At 35.3% G+C, this 22,308-nt stretch overlaps 1 protein-coding gene and 1 long non-coding RNA gene across 34 annotated transcripts in view; one reads left to right on the forward strand and one right to left on the reverse strand.

The window, feature by feature from the left end:
• LOC106869890 (echinoderm microtubule-associated protein-like 2) overlaps positions 1-22,308 on the reverse strand; it is a 220,070-nt gene that overhangs the window by 136,091 nt on the left and 61,671 nt on the right. For 15 of the 33 annotated variants that reach the window (XM_089359986.1, XM_089359994.1, XM_089359988.1 and 12 more), the window contains exon 3: positions 7,468-7,521. The exons of 13 other annotated variants lie outside the window; for them this stretch is intronic. In XM_089359986.1, coding sequence (XP_089216112.1) covers positions 7,468-7,521 — 54 coding nt within the window. Of the gene's footprint in view, positions 1-7,467; positions 7,522-18,722; positions 19,996-22,308 lie in introns of those variants that run through there. 5 more of the 33 variants (XM_089360003.1, XM_089360001.1, XM_089360004.1 and 2 more) reach the window with 1 other exon arrangement.
• Positions 20,247-22,308, forward strand: part of LOC128249086 (uncharacterized) — a 3,930-nt gene continuing 1,868 nt past the window's right edge. The window contains exon 1 of the long non-coding RNA XR_008265214.2: positions 20,247-20,377. This is a non-coding gene — a long non-coding RNA (uncharacterized LOC128249086). The remainder of the gene's footprint in view (positions 20,378-22,308) is intronic.

The following is a 22,308-nucleotide window of genomic DNA, read 5'->3' on the forward strand; positions in this document are numbered from 1 at the left end:
TACAATGCCATTATTTTTTCCGTAGCATAACTTATGCTCCAGCTGATATTAACATTATCATCCTTGAAAGATTGAGATTAATTTCATTTTCTTCTTTTTACTTGTTTTAACCATTAAACTGCAGCCATGTTAGAACACCATCTTGAAGAACTTTAGTCAAATGTATTGCCCACAGCATTTTTTTTTTTTTTAGCTTGGTACTTTTTCAGTCAGTTGTGAAGTGGTGGTGGGTGACATACATATGCACACACACATAACAGACTTCTTTAAGTTTCTATCAACCAAGTCCACTCACAAGGCTTTGGTCAGTCCAAAGCTATAGTAGAGGACATTTACCCAAGGTGCCACACAGAAGGACTGAACCCAAAGCCACATGGTTGGGAAGCAAACTTTTTATCACACAGCCACACCTATGCCTATATGTTGTAAATATAAAAATTCCCTTTGCCCTCACCATGCTAATGCTGCTGAAAACTAAAGTGAGCACTTAACAGGGGGCTGTACAAACTGTAGGTGAAATAGGTAAGGTAGAAACCTTTTGTTGGGAATGAAGGAGAAAAAAAGTGACAACCAACAACATGAAGTTGACTCAATAAACAGTGTATGTGCTGCTACATTGTAATCTACAGAAATAACATCAGATAATAAATTAAACGAGACAAGGTTACAGAACAATAAGGACAAATCTTTTCAACAAAATATATTAATTCAATTAAGTAAATAATAATTGGTGAAGACTAAGTTTCTGTCAACAGTAGTCTGAGTGTTTAAAGAGAATACAACATACACATTTTACAGCAAGGTTGTGCAACACTTTACTACGTGGGGTGAAATAACATAAGTTTCTATGCAGGTCTATATGACAATACAGCTCAGCCATTCTTATACACAAAGATAAAGTAGCATACAAACCCCACCACCAATTTTTATTTAAACAGCCTGACTAGTCAGTAGCAGGTTAGAGGTAACTCACAACTGGTTAAGTCAGCACAAACACTTCCATTTATAGAGAAAAGTAGGGCTCAGGGATCCATGTAATTGCTTGCTTAAAAAGCATGGCTAATTACAGTGAGAAAGACAGTTTGGTTAAACCAGGTGATAATGTCCCTAGATGTCACATGTTCAAAGTTCCCTGCTATGTTTGAAATATCGTGAACACCTGTCTATATTTGCAAGTAGATATGTCATATGACAGGGGACACAGGGTTATCATAACAATCAGGAGATAATTGTTATACTGTCACTAACAGCCAACTTTAGAATACCAGCAAACGCTTATAAAAGATTTCACTTAGCAGTGTGTAATTAACATAGAATTAATAATTAATTAATGTAACCAACAATAGAATATTAATAATTAGTATAATTAACAATAGAGTAGGGGATATAATAGCAGTACTTTCATTAATTCAGGTTTCCTCAACCCACCCATTCAACAAATGCAAAAGCATAGTTGTTGCTACACCAACTATCAGAAATGTTTACATATTTGGGCCAGTGTAAATTCATTTCTTGAAATTACTGAAGTATTTTTTTTTTTTTAACTCCAAGAAATATCAGTAACAACTTTAATCATGTTAGCACCAAACTTCTTCAGGTCTTTGGCTCTAGGTTTTACAAAATGCCACTTTCTGATCACCATATTGTGAAACCTGAAGGAAGTTAGTATTTTGAGAATACTAAGACGTAAATGATAGATAAGACCAACACTTTAATACCTGAAAAACATCCGCTATCATTACCTACTGTTTTTCAGGATCAGGTAGTAATACAGTTTCTAGGAGATATAGAAACCATCCTTGCTTAAAACTTGAGCAAGCCTTCTATTTTCCAGATTTCCCTGTTTCTTCAATCTTTTCTTGAAAAGTTATGGCAATTTTTATAGTAAGATACAGCCTAATATAAAAAACATTTTATAAAAACATTTAAGTTATCACCACTGACTACTCTAGGTATTTTGCTAACTTTTCATAAATAGCAACCAACTGAAATGGAAATATCTGTAATTTTTTTTTTTTTTTGTAACCAGGGGTGGTGGGCTAGGTCAAGTTTTGGAATATGACAAATGTACCATGGCCAAAACTATTTTGTAAAAGAAAATGAGAAGCAATCTTTTGATTCGCATGACATCAATGAATGTGTTGCTGTACACTCACACAACAGAGATGGAATGTAGATAACCTAACCCAACACTTAACATATTATATTCTACTATATACAAAACTATAATGAAGATTTTGGATTTAGATATAGGTCTTCTGTAACCGGTTAAATCTAGTCAAATGAACCCATAATATAATTGCAGAATGATCTGCTCACAGTGTACAAAAACATTAGAATGCATCAACAATTCAGACCTCAGGTTGTGAGCCACAATAAAATGCATCCAAGGGGCTAACAAATGTAAAATAGAGACAAGTATTTCTTCTTTCTTTTGTTGTCACCACACAAAAAAAAAAAAGGAATCGTTCCTTTTATGCTATCTCCTTTTACAAAGTGAAAAAAAAATTCAAATATCAAGTTCTTTTTTCTACAGTAGCTTTTCAAAAACTCTTACATTACCTTAATGACATAATATTTTTAGTCACCTGTGATGTCACCACCAACATTTTAGCAGTGATTTGTCTAAATAGCCAAGAAAGTGACCCTCTATGACAGTTTTAACATTTGAGATAATCACTGAAGAATCCAAAAGCTCTTTCAGATATATTTTCTTTTAGTTTATCTTATAAAGAGTAATCCCATTTATGGTCTTTGTTAAATAACACACCTATCAATGTATTAAAATAAAAACCAATATATCAACAACCTTATTAAACAAGTCTTATCACAAAATTTCTGCACAATCACTCAGCCATCTAGAAATAGCAGCCACATCTTCAAATCACACCACACTTATCTTAAAAGTGGAACAACACATTGCATAGTCACTGGTATCAGTATACTGACTCAACTATCAGATGTTATACACCACTGGTCACAATGTGCTTCCATTTCTTGATTGTGCCCTTCTTTTCCATTTTGGCCCAAATCATTTAACTAAATCACATAGTGTACTCCTAAAAGAAATGAGAAACTCACAGCTTGAATATCTAATATAGTACTACACAGCAACTTACTATTCTTCAGCAGTGTAAAATATGAAACTACTCGGTTATTAAATTACTAAAAACAACACCAATAACTGGAGTAATCTGATTATTTTATACAGCCTGTAATAATTATTTCCAAATCATTCAAGCCAAGTCTTAATACTTCATTTTAGACTTTCCTTTATTTAATTATATTTTAACCAATCACTATGATCACCATTGTAAATTTTCACCCTGTCCTCATTATTCATTATCTTCAAATATCAATGCTAGCTTCGTTTTTCTCTAATAAGCAGGAAGTTATTTGTGAACAGCATAGAATTTAAAACCGTCTCTCAATCATTATTACTGAATTATGTTTGCCTTTGTTAAGTAGAATACATGTCAAGTCAAGGGAGATAAATCTAGACGGAATTATAACTTCGCAAACTGATATTTGAATTTTAGAACTGGTGGCCTGGAAATAGTATTTAATAGAATGTGAACTGATTCAAAGAGTGAAGGAGTAAAGGATTTTTTTTTTTTTTTCTTTTTTCATTTGAAAAGTTTATTTTGAATGACTTCAGCTCAGCAAGGAAAAGAATTGCAATGCAGTTTTAGAAAGAAAGGGAGTGCATATTTAGTGCAAAGTTTCAGGATAAAAAATACATTAGGTGTCCGAGTTGATAGACAAACAGGTCTAGTAAATATATTTAGATGGGGCTACAATAAAAGAAAGATTGAGTAAGCAGTCCATTATATTGATGAAAGAAGATAGCTCAGTGAAAAGCCAAAGGTTAGAGTTAGGAAAAATTGTCAAACCCAAAATGTAGCAATCAATTAGAAGCTTTTAATTAAAATATCAGAACTGAAGGTCCTCAAGCTGGTAGTTCACTGAATAACCAATTTGCAATACAGTTACCTGGTTACAAAATAAATTTGACTTAAATTGTAAAAAAAAATACTTTCTTAAACAAAAGAGGTTAATACTGGCCATGAGACAATGGCACAAGTGATTTTTAAACAAATTCCTGAATTGATACAGCATTGAAAATCAAATAAGTATAACAAGCAAGCAAAGGATCTTTTATTGAGTGACTCAGCTGATTTAATTATATAGCGGGGGGGGGGGGGGTCAACTTTAAGGAATCCCGTACCAACTTTAAAATGGGAATCCAAGTAGTTTTTGTAATAAGCATTTGCTCAAAGCTGAATGAGGCTTCCTCATAACAAAATATATGTACTTAAATTTCTTTCAAGATATACTTTATAATATAGGCTCAGGCATGGATAGGCTCAGGCATAGATAGGCTGAGGCATGGCAGTGTGATTAAAAAAGTTTGCTTCTTAACTATATGGTTTCAGGTTCAGTCCACAGTGAGACACTTTCGGCAGGTGCGTTCTAATATAGCCTCTGGCTGACCAAAGCCTTTTTAAAAGATTTGATAGAAACTGAAAGAAGCCTGTCATGTGTGTGTGTGTGTGCATGCATAAGTATGTGTGTTTGGGTCTTTTTGTCTTGTGCAATAGTTGTAAATGTGTGTCACCATCATAAAAGCAGCACTGTTTATTGCCAATATTTCATGAAATCCATGTCCAGTCATGAGAAATTATTATCTTGCTTGGGAATCAGTAAGGGTAGCAACAGGAAGGACATACCTCAACAAATTCCATCTGACCGATGAAAGTGTGAAATGGTGTGGCAGCACTGGTGGTGGCGATGGTTGTGATGACAGTGGTGGTGGTGGCAGCAGCAATGGTGATGGTAGTAGTAGTAGTGGCAATGGTGGTGGTAGTGGCAATGGTGGAGGTGGTAGTGGCAATGGTGGAGGAGGTAGTGGCAATGGTGGAGGAGGTAGTGGCAATGGCGGTGGCAGTAGTGGCAATGATGGTGGTGGTAGTAGTGGCAATGGTGGATGTAGTAGTGGCAATGGTGGATGTAGTAGTGGCAATGGCAGTGGTGGTGGTGGTGGTAGTGGCAATGATGATGGCAATGACATAATTTGCTGGTCAGAACATTTATGTGGAATAATACTAACATAATACAAAAATTGAATGATGAGCAATTAAACATGGTTCTAATCCTGTTTATTGTCTCCATATGAGACAAATTCTTTAATGGTTTCAGTCAATGGACTGTAGTCATACTGGGGCACTGCTTTCAAGCACTTAGTTGTACATATTACTCCAAGTACTTAATTCAATTTGGCACTTTATCTCAGTCAAACTCCTAAGCCATAAGAGTTAAGGAACAATAAACAATATTGGCTTTTAGGTCGATGTAAAAAAGCAGTGAAACAGATGAACAAGCACACAGACATATGTTTGTCTGACATAAGTTGGGCTTCTGTATAGCTTCTCTCTACCAAATTCTGCTCAGAAGGTATTGCTGAAGCCCGAAGTGCTGTGCAATGGAACTGAATCAGAGATCATGTTAGGCAACTATGCCTGTGTCTAAGTGTTTAAGCCATATGAATATTATTAATCAATCATCATTTAATATCTGTCTTCAACACTGGCATGGGTAAAAGACTACACCAGGCTAATGTGTCTGCTTGGACATGGTTTTTACAGCTGGATGCCCTTCCTAACATCAACCACCACATTATAATATCTTACAAAAATCAGCTGCTTCTCTTTTCTTGATTAGACACATCCATTAACGAGTAATTAGTTGTCATGATTTGTAGAATATCACTGCTCAAAGTTTTATCAAAGGTAGAATTTGAACTTGACACAAGTCAATGAAACAGTCATACAATGCTTGAGCTGTTTTCAATTATGAGCAATACCACAGTTAAATTCAGTGAGTGAGAAATTAATTGGTAAGTAATAATCGAAACCAATATCATATAAAAATATAAATGACAATACAATTTATCAGAAATTCTCAGTAATATGCCATGTTCATAATAACATCTCCAAAGTTCAAATCAACTAAGAACTTGAATTTAATTTTCCTTGGTTATTCAGCTTAAAGTAAATGAGTGATGAATCTCCTTTTGGATAGAATGCTACCACAGTTAACATTCCTATACTTATTGCTGATAACTGAGTGAATTTAGGTATGCAAAAGTAAGTATATTGCTCAAATATACAAGAAAATACCACTGACAAATTTAAAGAAAAGATATCCAGAGTTCCCAATTAAATAACTTAACCCTTTCATTTTAAATTGTACAAAAAATCAGTTAAACATAAAGCAACTACATTGGTGGAGAGTAATATAATAACATGAAGAGCTTTAAATTTAAATATCATGCAGAACTGCAACCTGGTCAATGATATAGTTCCAGTGTAACTGCTGTCAGTGACCTGGTTGCAGTTGTGCAACAAAAATGTTGATGCTTCATGAAATAGATTTAAATCAAGTTGAACAACCTTGTGAGGTATTTAATGGTTAGAATGGCCATACAAGGATGTAGTTGTTCTAGTTTTAGTATACAGTCTCTGATAAAATTACTTGCCAGACAAGTACAACAACATAATTAGAGATGAAATAATTGAAGGAGTAAGACATTACAATAACAAACTCACAAATATTGGGTCCAGATACACTGCAGACCTACTTTTATATAGCAAAGAGCCAGCTCTAGTCACTCTGACCTATACTGAAAGATGGTCCAGCTGTCACCCACCCTCAATCATTGTCTTTTCTCAATCAATAAAAAGACTACATAAGCAAATGTATCGTACTGTTATAAAGGGTTGTAGAAGGTGATCTGATGTAGATTTGGTTGTTATTTCTAGCATCCATATAGCTTATTTGTTGGTTCCAAGATTGTTTAGCGCAAGGTCAGCCCCAATTAAGTAGAACCTATGACGAAAGCCATCCACCCATAACTGTCCCGTCTTTCAAGCAGATATAGTGCCACAATGGTTTCTTTTTTGCATGTTGGCAGTGTGTAGTTTGAGGGAGATTTGGCTGCTACTTCTACTAGGTTCGGCAATACCTATGAAAAATAGGAGCTGCTCAATCAATTAGAAATAGTAGCCAAATAGAGAACTTCTTTATTGGCTCAGCAGATATTTTGTAGAGTATTTAGGCAGTATACTTAATTTTAAAAGGATTCACATCATAGATCTGTTGGAATTAGGGGGTCCAGACTGTTCAGCAGTGATGTTACCTGCAACACACCAAAATCCTATGCAAAGGAAGGTTAAACTACTGCTTACTTAACACCTTAAAAAGTAAACCCCAATCTTGATGATATTCATGTTTTATTCTGAAAAAAGTCAGGAATTAAAGCAACCAAACAAATAAGTCTGAGCAACAGACATCAACAGAAAAGCAACAAGGTGAAGCTTAACAACAGGAGCAAAGAAGCATTGGAAGGTGAAGTAGCTTCACATCACAATAAAGCCACAAAGGCTACTGTTTATCAGTTAAAGTTACCTGTAATGTCATCCAAAGATCTTAACAGGCTGGAAGGTCTTGCTATATATATACCTAAAGCAAATTTAAGAGAAAAAAAATGCTAAACAGTAAATGGGGTGCCTTCTGGGGCCTCTGGTTGACTTTATACAGTTTAAAGTCAAATATAAGAAATAAAAATAAAGCAGGAATTTTAACTTGAAATATGGTTCACTTTTACAGATTCCAAAATTTAATATATAATAATATTAATAATAATAATAATAATAATAATAATAATAGAAATACACTATATAAATATATAAAACAAGGAATATATAATATTAAATCATTTATATGTCAAAATCAGTGTTTATAAACTAAATGTAAATTGTTTTGCTTATTTTTCTAATCTTTTACCTTCGTTATGTACAAGCATGAGTAAATTAGTTTTGTCGAAAGAATTTATTCCTGGTTGAATAGTTGGATATTCTGATTACATTGAACCCAAATAGTAAGGTAGAATTGAACTAGTTTTGTCAGGTAAACTACAATAACAAACTGTGTGTTCTGTCTAGAATGTAACACAATGCCTGAAACAATTTTTTTTTACTCTAGGCCACTGAGTTAAAACTCAAGTATCACAATAATATTATCTAAAAGAAAATGCACATTTTGATAGAAATAAATATAATTATTATTTCTTAAGTTTATACTTTTAGAAACATTTCTTTCAAGTTTAAGAATATTCGGAAAGTTATTTATTACATATTAATATATTTCATTTTAATTTGACAAAATTTACATTTCAGTAAGATTTTAACTTTAAGTCTAATATTTACTTTGAGGTTTTCCACAGAATTTATGATCAAGTTGTTAATGAAATGAATAAACTTAAGTTCTAAGGGCACATAACTGTGTTAAGATAATTAGCTCCATCCCTCTAATTCTGCTAGGGCCAAAGAATGAATGCCAGTAGATTAACACACAATTTCTTTTAAAAAATCAAGCTATGTATGCACAAATATAGATACGCATGCATGCACGTACACACACACACACACACACGTGTGCATGCAGAAACATCTGTATATGCTCACATACAGACATGCACACACTTGCACATATGAAGGTGGACTGTAAAGTTAATACACTGACAATGACAGAGTGATGCAAGAGTAGTGAAACTTTGCATGCATTCATTTCGACTCTAATAACTGTATTGTTTCTTTCCAAGTAAACTGATGTCTGACTGTTTCAAGAAAACCTCAAAAGTAACTAATAGTGACTTCTCTTGAAAACAGGCAACACTTGGCATCATGGAGTTATCAAGTACCTACAGAAAAGGGATTTACTCCCTGAGGACTTTCATGTTAACATGGTTGATACAATAGGGGATGACACTTCAGATTTATCAACAGAGCAAAAGTGGGCAACTGAATTTAAGAGAGGTATTCCTCTCTTAAATTCAGAGAGTCTTTAAGATGACCCAAGGTCTGGACATCCTGCAATTGCCACTACCAAGGAAAACATTATGTTCATCACATGATGGAGGACAGGCAATTGACTATAAATCAAATATCCAATGTTATTAGCATATCCTGTAAGATAGTTGAGAAATTCTGCACAATGAACTTGGCATGACAAAGGTTTCTGCTCGATGGATGCTATATCTTCTCATACCTGATCAAAAGCACATAGGGTTGGTCACATCATGGGAAAATCTGACACCGTTTCAGGTGGATCCAGCTGGTTTCCTTGAATGTTTCCTAACCCAGGATGAGTGTTGGGTTCATCACTTTGAGCCAGAGACAAAGATGTCTCTTTGTCTCTGGCTTTTCCATGCAGTGGAAACACCCATCCTCACCTGCTCCAGAGAATGTCAAGGTTGTTTCATCTGCGGGGAAGGTGATGGCCTCAGTTTTTTGGGAGATGCAAAAGGCATTGTGTTTTTGGTGACTATCTTCAAAAGGGCCACACCATCATTGGAGAGTACTATGCCACCTTGCCAAGGTAGTTACTAAAGGCTATCAAGACTAAATGCCCAGGAAAACTGATAAAAAAGGTTTTGTTTCATCAGGACAATACTCCAGCACACAAGTCCTTGCATTCGATGGCTGCTGTGCATGACTGTAGCTTTGAACAGGTTGACAACCCTCCCTATTCTCCAGATTTGGCTCCCCAACATGAAAAAGCACATGGTTGGGAACCAGTATCACAGTGATGATGACATACTGTCTGCTATTGATGCCTTTTTTTTACTAACAGGATGAAAGCTTCTTCACCAATGGGACCCAAGCACTGCAACACTGATGGAAGAAGTGACTGGACTACAAGGGGGCTATGTTGAAAAATGGTCACATTTCATGAGAGTATCTTGGTCAGCCTATGAACTTTTCAGCTGACCTTCATATGCATCCATTCACATATATAGAGGTGGTGGTGGTGGTGGTGAATATATATTCAGTGTCAGACAATAGGGATGGAAGTCTTTGCTAATTCTTCTCCATTATTTTTATAGCTTATTAGCACATAAGTATACTTAGCATAAAAATTTTATTCTCACTATGGCCACGGAGTCAGAAACTGATCTGAGGAAATGGATGGACACATTGATCATGGACCTGACACACACATAATCCATCAATCTCCTCAACACATAAAAGCAGGTACACATATACACACACACATGAATACATACATCTCTATACAGTGGAATGGGGGGGGGGTATCTGGGTTGGGTGGGGGATTGGCAAGGATGGGATTGTTACTATTTCTTTCATGTTTCCTATTAAGTAGAAATTAATTTTACAGATATACATATGGCTTCTATTTGTTACAACGCTGCATCAGGCTGGCGTGTCAATACAATTTTTATTTCTATGTTTGATATACTATCATGTTGATAGAACACTGATGGAAGTTTCAATTATCTCTATAATAATATACCAGTTCCCTCCAGTCTCTCAGCCAGACTGCACACAGTTTCACCAATATAAATTGTATTAGAGTCCTGCCCTTCATGCACTTTTATATGGGATATTGTATTCCTAGTTTCACAGTTGATTTTTAGTTTTATGTTACAATACAATAATTAACAGTAAAGATGGTCCTATCAAGAGGTTATGTTCTGCCCACTTGTGATATAATGGTTTTTACCTAAATCCTGGAATCCTAAATTTTGCAGCACTAAGAGTGTTCCTAAATTTTGGGGTTCATTCACTTTTAGAGATAACATCAATAGACATTACCCCTTAGAACATGTTACTATTATATCATGAGTTAGCCTTACCTTTCTTACTCTTTCTCACCTATTCTATGATCCTTTTCAATATCATTGTTAAGTTCCATTTTTATCATTTCTTATAATTTTCTAATCTTTCCTTTGCACCCTCCCCTCCACCATCACCACCATGAACATTGATTCTATCTTTTTGGTTGTAGCCAGAGAACTGTGTCTGATGGACAAGGTTTTATGCATGCTTCTTTACTTCATGGAGTTGGCACATGTTATTCATTAATCTTATCAAGTCTCCTTTTAGTATATTTGTTTTAAAGTTTTCATACACTGAAGCCTTCATGGATATAGTAAAATATAAAAGGAGGAGATGTAGTTTGTTATTTTCTCAAGCCAGAGTTAAATACCTAGGATGGAATGTGCAAGTAAGTGAGTGTGAAGGTGAGCAAGTGCGCATGCGCAAGTGTGTGCATGAGTTTTTGAAACAGTGAACTGAGTCAATCAAATGAGGGAAGACTCAATACACATTGTGGAATAAATGATTATTTGGTTGCTTTTTTTTTTTCTTTTTTGAAACTGAAGGTTTACTTCGCCAATCCAATTTCACACCACTTTTGTCTTCAAGCAAATTCTTGCCTACATTAGCACCTAACATTTGATCAGACACAAATCCACCAACAGATCATGCATCAGCCAGTCGTGTACCACATGAAATTGTCCATATCAAAAACACTTATATTTAAATCTGTCTTACCCAATTAGCATTCAGATTACTGCCAAATGTAATGTTTATTTATTCACATTTAAAAAAATTAATCCTGCATGATCCTGTAGCTTCGTGATTTCAATGATATAATTGTTTAAGTTCTAGAATGACATTGTATGGTAAGTGTGAAAAGTTAAATCTGGCTGATTTAAACACAAAACAAGCAGAATATGGCCTGCTTAAAATGCCAGAAGGGTTAAAGAAAGTTATCATCTCTCTAATCTCAGGGGAAAAAAACTGAATCCTTTCTATCATTTATTTACATTCTGTAATATTGGCCATTATAGGCATGTGCGCGTTTACAAACATACATACACACATATATAGCTACATATCTGAGCATATGTATACATATGCAAATACATGAGCACGCGCACGCGCACGCACACACACACCCACACACACACCCACACCCACGCGCGCGGGGCTGCTGAAAAGTTCCTGGCTTTGGATAAAAGAAAATATAGGAGAATCAGTATTATTCAACATGTTCTCTTCTCAAATCCACACACTTATTGCAGCAGTCCTTCGGTTTTTTTTAAACCCTGTAAAAGATCTCAGAGGGTAAGACCTCCAACCAGGCCTTTTGCAATACTCTTAAAGCCAGGAATTTTTCAGCACCTCCTATATGCGTATATGTCGAGGTAGATGATTTTGGAAAGCTGCTAAGCAAAATTTAAGGCCTCCAATAGGACGGGTAGCAATATGGCATCCAATCAGGTAAATTTTCTGGTTCCTTTATGATAAGGGGAAAGGGAAAACTTCATCTCCTTCTCTCACTTCATTTGGAGACTACAGTAACATCTCACCCAACATAAAATGAAAGAACACTCAACAAAGTCCCATCTTACTCAACTGCAGCTTGTAATTGTCATCTCAATTTTTAAGAAAGACTGCACATACTTCAACAGCCCACAGAATTAATTAATATGCACAATGTGTATACATAATTAAGTAATGTTATTTTCATTGAGATAATAATTATCCAGTGTTTAGAACTTATATAAACCTTTGTATATCCAAATTTCAATTTAGTATTAGACATTATTTGTCCCCCAATTTTCACTTGGTCATTTGTACATTGGAATAATTTATAGGATATATATCTGAGAGCAGAATAAAACAAGACTTCTTTATTACATCATGAACTACTTAAGCTTACACAACTGTATCTTTGCACTGTCAACCAACTTATATTGGTAGATAATATTGAAATGAATTACAATATTCTTCTGAAAATCTATTATGCAATCATTTTACATAAATGATTACCACATAACACACTGAAACAACTGTATGATTAAATTATTCATTATCTTGTAATAATAAAAACTAGCACCTTGCTTTATCCTGCACTTTATGTATCATCGTCATCATTTAACGTCTACCTTCCATGCTCGCATGGATTGGATGGTTCAACAGCAGCCAGTGAACCAGAGGACTGAGTCCAGCTCAACTATTTGCTATGGTATAGTTTCTATGGCTTGATACCCTCCCTAGCATCAAAACTTTACTGAATGTACTGGGTGCTTTTTACATAGCACCAGCACTAGTGAGGTCACCAAGTAACTTGCAAGACAAGACCCCCTCAACTAAGAAGAGAGTAGTATCGAGGGAGATGGTTCTGTGCCAGGTGATGAGAGGTTACAGTATAGTAGAGGGCCAGAAACAGATGTCTTGCAGTAGACGAAATACATGGCTACTCCAGTTGCAAAAGTGAGAGGGGAGAGAGAGAGAGAGAGAGATGGTGATGGAGATGTGTTAGAGCATGCCCTCAAGTTACAGGGAGAATATATATGAAGTGGTACAGACAATTGGATAAGTTGAGTGGGTAGGTAAGTTCATGAGAGTGCAAAAGGAGAGTGGGGGATGAATGAAAGGAAGGGAAATGCAGTGAGTGAATACTGGTAGAGAGAGTGGGGTAGGAAGATGAGTTGGGATGGGGGGGCACATGTCATTAGCTGGTTTGAAAACTTGCATAACAAAAAACATACAAAGTTTATCAAATAGATCTTGATAGTTATTATTTCTCTACTTCTATTGTCCTTAATAAATCCTTAGACTTCATCATGAGGAATGCCTCTTTATCCAAAAAGCAATCCATGTGATTTTAGCATCTAAAAAGACTATAATTGCATTCAATGACAAATATTGGATTGTAAAAATAAATGAGATAATTTTGACATTACTATTTTGCTAGCAACTCTACCCAAGGAAGAACTGTATATATTATGTAATATCAAAAGTATCTTCCCTGATAAAAGGAGCAGAGTATATTGAGATCTTGACTGATATACATTTTGTAGGTATAATCAAGTTAAACTGGAGTGCAGAACTAAGAGAATTAAGAATATTCTTAGAGGTTATAGATTATCTGTTACTATGAATAGGAACACTAGGGTAACCAATTACTTACATGCAACTCTAGACCTCACCTCAGAATTGTACAATCCCCACCACAAATGTAAAGAAACTAACAATATATAAATAAAAATTAACCATCCTAGAGTGGTTATCATATCCATTATCAATAACGTATCAGGATATCTAGAATATCCACAAAAAAGGGAGAGCATGCAGAATGCTCAATATTGCAATGAAGCTTTGTCTGACAAGATCAGGTTATGGAGTGAGGATCTCTTATATGTCTGAGGAGAACAAAGCTGTACACTACTGATCACACTCAGAAGCCATTAAAACCTAGGGTATCAGGCCAAGGCTTATACTGAGTTATGGTGGAACGAATAACCATACCATTAGAAAAATGAAAAACAATTTTATTCAACATCCCATCAACACCACCACTATCAACCAACCATTTCCTGCAGACAGGACTAATCCAAGAATCTTAGATTCCTGCAATATGTGCACTAGGGAAAGACCAATTCAGTTGACTCCCTCTCATGGTAATGCATCTGAAGCTTTTAAGGGTGTCATACCTGAAAGAAACAATTGTCTGACCAAACATTCCAGCAGTAGGTTACAATATATAATTGCTACCAGCAAGGTTCTCAACATTAAGTTTTAACAAATCCTATTCAGTATTCTGGCATAATGGGACAAATTTAACAACTACCACTAAATCCAGTGGTCAGGTGAATTTAGATTATACACATAAAGTGTGTAGAAATAAACTACATAATGGTTCAATCTTCCACTCGAGAGAAAACATAGCTACAGATATACCTGGTATCTTTTACAGGGCCCTCAATAAGTTATTTCCACCAACACACAGATACAAGTTATTTAACAGGAACAAATTATTGTACTCCACCACACTTAACTTGACGAACAATACAGCTGCCATGTACAATAGAAAACTGTATGCTAATACTTCTAGGGGTCCAATAAACCTTTCAGCAGAACATGTTAATATTAAATCTGACACAATAGTGGATCTTCAAGATCGCCCACAATGGAGCATAGAAAACTACCGAGCAGAACTTTCATAGGACCTGTAAAGAAACCTAATCTTATTGGTCCCCTACCCAAATGCCAATCTATGTAGATGTAAAATCTCTTCTAAATTTCTGCTAGCTAATCAGTACCTGAGAAGGTAGATAATTTATAATAGCAGTTTACCCACTAATACAGAATCCTTTTATTACATAGGGCAACATATCCATTTAAATGAGAATTTTACAACCACACTCATTCATTTAAGAGTCTAGATAAGTGCAAATATACATCTCTGGCTGAACTGATATGGGACTTACGACTGCAGCCATACTGAGGCACCATCTTGAAAAATTTTAGTTGAATGAATCGATCCCAGTATTTTTTCTGTTTTTAAAGCCTGGTACTTATTCTGTCGATCTCTTTTGCTGAACCATTCAGATAAAGGAATGTAAACACACCAACACCAGTTGTTAAGCACTGGTGGGGGAACTCACACATGATTGATTTATATATATATATATATATATATATATATATACATACATATATATATATATATATATATATATATACGGCAGGTTTCTTTCACTTTCTATCTACCAAATCCACTCACAAGGCTTTGGTCGGTCTGAGACTATAGCAGAAGACACTTGCTCAAGGTGCCACACAGTGGGACTGAACCTGGAACCATGTGGTTGGGAAGCAAGCTTCTTGCCACACAGCCATGCCTGTGCCTATATATTATTGAAAAAAATTTTTTTGTTTATTCATCCTTAAACCCCAATGCTCTCGTGGGATTTGTATAAGTAAAAGGAAAATTAGCCTATGAACAACTATCCCCTTACCCAATTGTGTTCATTTCTGACTGTTAAAGATATCAGCTTCTCATTTTATGGAATCTCAGGTTACATAACTGAGTCCCAGCATCACAACATTTACTTTCTTATATTAACTAGTGGGTGGCAGTCATTGGGATACTCAGACTAACATAGAACACTTCCAACTTCATCACACTAGGACATCTCAAATCACCTCTTCTCAACCCTGCAAGTGGTCCCATTATTTACTTTCTGTCTTTTCAACACAGTGGTTTTAAATAAATTACTAAATAGCTAACAGTTAAGCTAGTTGTTTACCTAATTTTTCACACCAATATTTAAGTTTAATCAGAATTTAAACATTCTCAGCTCTGTCTTAACTTCCTTTATTTGTTTTTAGCCCACTCATTCCAACAAAATGTGTTTTTACCTCTCTCATCTCATTGCTGAGATCAAGGCTCATAAGTCAAAACTATGATGTCTGTCTGGTCATTTTCTCTTCCCCTATCCTTCCTGTCCTATATCTGATTTCAGGCTCCAACCATATAATAAATGATAATATCTCAACTATCACCTGAGTTTTATTGCCAATGAGGTCCCTCCATCATCTGCAACTCCACTACATCCCCTCCCCATCATAGGGTCTCAAGATGGTATCAATTACATTCTCTATTTTTCAATCCACAAAACTCCCATCTTCTACCATTAATAGAACTGCTTCTATTATTTTTATATCTGGGGTTTGTTCCTTAATGGTCTCATTTCTGGTAGTATACCCTTATTTCAATTTATTGTTAACCATCAGATTCTTCTTCTTCCACTTAAACTTTTTTTCTTTTAATTATTGTCCTGCTTTTATCCATCTTCATTCATTTTTATTTGTATTTTATACTGGTGATTGCCAAAACAGACAGTGAAGCCTAATGCAGTCTTCTTCCTAGCCAGCTCCAGTCAAACCATCCAATCCATGCCAGCATGAAAAAAACAGACATATGATGATGATGATGATGACTGACTGCCATGTTTCTTCCTTGTATAAGCAATATACAATACAATGCACAATGTTGATGCCAGTTTGAGGAAGAGCTACTTGAAAATAACCAACTACATATATTGCATAACTTTTAACATGGAGTCATTTACATGCAATGGCATTAGAAACTCAGTAATACCAAAACAGCTGTAACTGATAAGATGCTCTAAATTCATTCTTCACCTTAACTTGTTATATATATATATATATATATATATATATATATATAAAACAAGTTATAGATACCTTTTATCTTGAAAAGAGAATGAAAGAAATGAAGCAAGTATGCTATAATAGATGAGTAATGTTAGTGTACATGAACACCAGAGTACAAAAGTGCTAAGAGAAAATTGTGCATAAGAGGAACCAATGTAGCAGAAGAGTGGAGGTTGCATTAGTTTGGCTATATATAATGCATATGGAGGGTGAATATTGCATAAAGAAGTGATGAAAACTCCAAGCTAATAGAACTATAGGATGAAGTGATGTAGGCTGATCTAAAGGTTTTGCATCCCACTGTGATGACAAATAACCAAATTGATGAGAAGACCCAATCACCAGCAAAACATACCATGACACAAGGATAGTGGGTTTAGAACCGGAGGTAGTATGTACTCTGCTAAGCATACATCTTGTTTTTGCCCCTCCTCAACTCACACTCTTTAAACCCCTTTCATCACACTATTTCTTATTTCATTCCTTCACGAGGCCTATATCAATTATCAATGTACTGGAGACTGCATTGGTCTGCTATCATCTCTTCTCACTAGGCCAACGTATATGAGACTGCATTGGACCATCCTCACATCTTTATAATCCCATTTTTCTATTGCATTACCTTTACCCACTTCTTTACTACTAACCATCACACTTTCAACTCTCTCAACTTTCTATTGCCATTCCCTTATCGTATCCCATCACTCACCCTTAACTTTGTCCACATCTGTTTTTGCCAATCACTTCCCACTGAATTTCACCCCATATAAACTTGCTGCTTACATCACACCACTGCCCTTTTCTTCCATGTAGCTATCCTGATCCCTCTATAACCACTCTTCCAACTCCATCCTTGGTCATCTAAGCAAATGTACACACCCAAGTTTACGGAGTTCTCTCGGCTATTACTCTACTCACCGCCACGCTTCACCCACTTTTGGTCTCGCTCCTCTCCTATTTCCCCTCCCAGGTCGATATGTTTCAGCTCTGAGTGGTCTCTACAGTGACCCATGTACAAGGCACCAACCCTCCTGTGGTTCCACAACAAAGCTGACAAACCCCTCCACGCTTACAGTGGCCGGCGGGAGATAGATAAAGAGAGAGAGAGATGCTGTCGTGCTGGTACCACAAAATATAGCTAATATCCTTAGTATAGTAAAGTGGTTGGCAAATAAGCAAAGAATGATAAGACTTACGAAGTTTCCTCTATTCATCCTCTAGTGTTGATGTTCCCCGACCACCAAAACAAACAAACAAACAAAAAAACACCCAATATACTCAGGAAAGTGGTTTGTGATAGGAAAATGTTAAATATGCAATTTGGTGCGTCTAGTTTACTCTGGTCATTAACATCAGTGGGTTTATAAAGAGAGAATTGCTGAAGGGGGTGCACAGCCGCTGGCAAGATACAAAACAGTTGATTGCCGTTACGTTTTTGTTTTTTTTTTCTTCTGTCCATGAGTATGTTGTTCGTTGACGCAATATTTACATTCATTATAACATACAATATTGGCTAAAAGAAACCCCACAGATATGTCATAAGTACAACATAGTATACATACATATATACACGTGTGTCTGTATGTATCCAATATACGTACACATACGCACATACACGTGTGTATACGTATGCGTAAACGAATCGATTAGCGGAGTAAACTTGCATGTTAGAAATATTAACGTATAAAACGCATTCAGACAAATAGTGAATGAGCAACACAAAAGAATAAAAAAAGCAACTGTAAATTAATGCGTTCTTTTTTTTTTTCACAAATATTAAAAGAAATAAACTGGACAGAAAAGTGCAGTAATTGAACACGTACATACCCAAAATATCCATTTTTGTGACCTTTCCAACAGTTATAACATGATTCCTGGTAGTAATCTAGTTATTACACTATTATTGTAAGTATAAACCCGGTGTTTATATTGCACTTGCTTTAAAAGAGCAACCACGATACTATAAATAATGAATAACAAACAAGAACAACATCGACTTTGTCGAAGCTAATTAAATCGGCTGAGAGGATCCTGGTTGTAGAAAAGGTTGGGGGAAATTGCATAACTTATTTGTCGATAAGTCCGTGTCAGTAGTAATAATAAAAATAATAATTTTACATTATAACAAAAATAAATAGTAACTTGTAGACGACAGCTGGTTCAAAAATTGCTTCAGATATTCTTAACTCGAACGACAACATAGAAGCACAACCACCTAAAGGAGGCAGACGGGGAAATTTAGAAATGAACTGACAGTCACTCAGTCAATAAATATAAATAAATGTAAATGTAAATAAATAAATAAATAAAAAGCAGTCAGATAATCGATAAGTTTAAAGTATGTCAGAAACACCTTTAACACACACTATCGACTGATGAAAGGTAAAAAAAAAAAAAAAAAGATTAAAAAAAAAATCAACCTTAGCAGGGTTTGAACCCAAACTAAAAGGTCGAAACTCTGGCAAGCGCTGTATTGTTTACCAACTGAAATGAAGTGATTGTCGCAATATATTGCATGATGTTCATTAGTTAGCTCACTGGAAGGACAACAAGAGAAAACTGATCCCGAATAGTGAACTCCGCCGGCCAGGGATCTCTCTCCAAAAATCAAGAAAATGATTTTGTTTGGCACATGACATTACTGTTTGGAAACAGGAAAATGTAGAATGCGTTGACAGACCCCTCATGCTTTAAAAATGCTCTGCCAAAACATAAATGAGGTGACATGGCTTTTAAAAGTCTTCTCTGCATGTAAGGCGCATTTCCTACACAAACAGCACCAAAAAATAATTTTAAAAATGTCAAATAAAAAAACAAATCACCTCAGGTCCTATATGCAAAGCTGAGTCGATAATTACGTGTTTTAATGAACTAGAATCTTTCTTTTTTCCCGAAATTGAAGTACCTCTAACATGCCTGCCTACCTTTTATGCCATCAAATACACTACGTGGTCTCCGTCCTTCGAAACACTTTTTCTTTTTGTTTTTACTATACAAAAGTTAGGTAAGAATCATAAAAAAAATTGTCACTAATTTCATAAGTAATAGAAATTTGAACAAATGATAAAGTGACCTTTTCTTTGTATTATTTGCAGAAACCGGTCGCTTAAGTACAACGAACGTGTTAGGTCTATATTGGTTAACAATATAGAAAAGACAGAGCAGTGCAACTATATAATCGAGGAGGGAAAGGAAGAACATTCAACTGAAAAAATATTTATAGTTTTTCGTCAGTAAGGTTGCCTACAATGTTTTTATATTAGCAAACTCCACGCTTATAGAACACTTGAAAGGAACTTCTGCCTGATCGTTCGCCCTTTTAGAAATATCAGCTGACTCTCAAATCATACTATTGTCTTAGAAAAGAAGGACAAATCGGATAAAGAAGTTTTGCATTCAAGTGCGTCCGGGGAAAGGAACAGAAAATTGCTCCCTGTTACCATTAGGCCAGCCCTGATCACAGACTATGACAACAATAATCGGTATTTCTTTCATTTTATAATCAGAAAATTATGTAAATAACGAAGACACTGATCGGCAACCTCCAGGCGGATGAGTTGCTTTCTCTGTCTTTTGTTTTACCTCAAAATAATTTCTTCAGTTTTCTATGCTTCAACACCAAAGTTTATGCTTTTCAAATTTCAATTTCTACTCATCCTTATGTTTTTGTTAACTTTCTGCGAAATATTTTTAGGGTATTCTAATGTTAATAGCACGGGGAAAAAAATTATATTTCAATTTAACAAATGCCGATTGCTTATAATTTCCTACTTTCATTAAGTGATCATAAAATAATATAACAAACACTACATTCTGTCAAAATGATCGTCTCTCAGTAATTTCTGAGTGATTACTTCTAGCTTCAAATCACAGAAAACTGAGCCAAAAAATTACAAAAAGATGCATGTTGACATTTGACCTAAGGTCAACCACGCCATCTGTCAAAACTTTGGTTCCAACAACTTATAAATAAAAGAGTGTTTTGCATACAATAATATTTAAAAGTTGAAACATTATTTTTCATGTGATTAACATGTAGGTGATTCTCCCCATTAATACATGGATTATGACTAATTGTTAATCTTATGCCTAAGTCCAAGACACAAAGGATAATCCTTTTACTTCAAAAGGTAGTGTGACAAGAGTTATTATGTTCAAACATTTCTGAAAGCTATCAATGAGATAAATGAAAATTCTTCCCATTAGGTCACAGATTTAGTGCCCAGGAGTTTGGCCAAATCTCATACGATCTGCTAGAAATAGCAGTCAAATCTCCCTTAAATCATACCCTATAAAAAGGGATGGACATGTTGGATAAGGTTATCGTAGTTACAATAATTTACAAGAAAAAAAAAAAAAAGACTGAATTATCCTGAGTGGAACATAACATTTTTGATGAAAAGTCTACTCCATTAAGTGAACCTATCAAATTTGTTTTGATTACTTTAAAATTCTGATTAAATTGTTTTCATCCAATTTTATTTTCATTAAGATGTAATTTATTCAATTTGGCAGTCTACTTCAAATGCCTCAGTTGAGCTGCTAGGACTTTTTCCAGACCCACCCCACACTCTCTACATTAATAATTTTCCAAATGTTTTGTCAATCAGAAACATCCAGCAAATAATATTCCAGTGTCTTTACTATCACCCTAGATAATAAATACTCTCTAGGATGGGTCAATTCCATAAATTATTCAAGGCACCACTGAAAACCATGTCTTGAAGAAGTTATTCAAGACAGTAAATATACTTTGCCTACACCTGGCCAACAAGGGGTTTAAGTTAAGTACTAACAGCTAATAAAATACATGTCAACTTTGCAATGCTTTCAGCAGTTACAGTGAATTTTGCCAGTAAAAGTTGAATGTCTTAACTATGAACATAAAGCAGAAACAATGATAGAATATCAATTTAATTTCTTTGGTGGTGGTCACAAACTATCTACACTCTTAGACTACAACTGCTAAATATGCATATTTTTTCAATCTTTGAGGAATGATAGCTAAGTTCAGATTTCTGGTGAAATTCAAAGACCAGAAAGAATAAAATTAAATACAGAGTGCTATCTCACCTGGGGCTTGTGTGTTAAACAGAAAAGTCTAGATCCTTATTTTGGTGTTGGATGCAACCACTTCATGATGACTTCGCCACCACCACTCATATCATTTCTAGCTGCTCCTATTATCCAATAGGAGCGATACCACTGGGTCACCCCAACGATCCTTATCATACTCTCTCCTGGTATTATTTCCTTTCCATGACTCCCCACCACCATTAGAATGGTCTTCTCTTACCTTCTACCACCCTTTCACAACCATGTCTATTCCTCTCATTCACCATACACTTTAGCTCAGCTGATGCCTCCTTCTACTCTACTCCACCCCACTCCCAGAGTCGTGATGGCTCTCGAG

This window comes from Octopus bimaculoides, chromosome 11 (genome assembly GCF_046866305.1).
Source record: "Octopus bimaculoides isolate indiv1 chromosome 11, ASM4686630v1, whole genome shotgun sequence".
Lineage (NCBI taxonomy): Eukaryota > Metazoa > Mollusca > Cephalopoda > Octopoda > Octopodidae > Octopus > Octopus bimaculoides.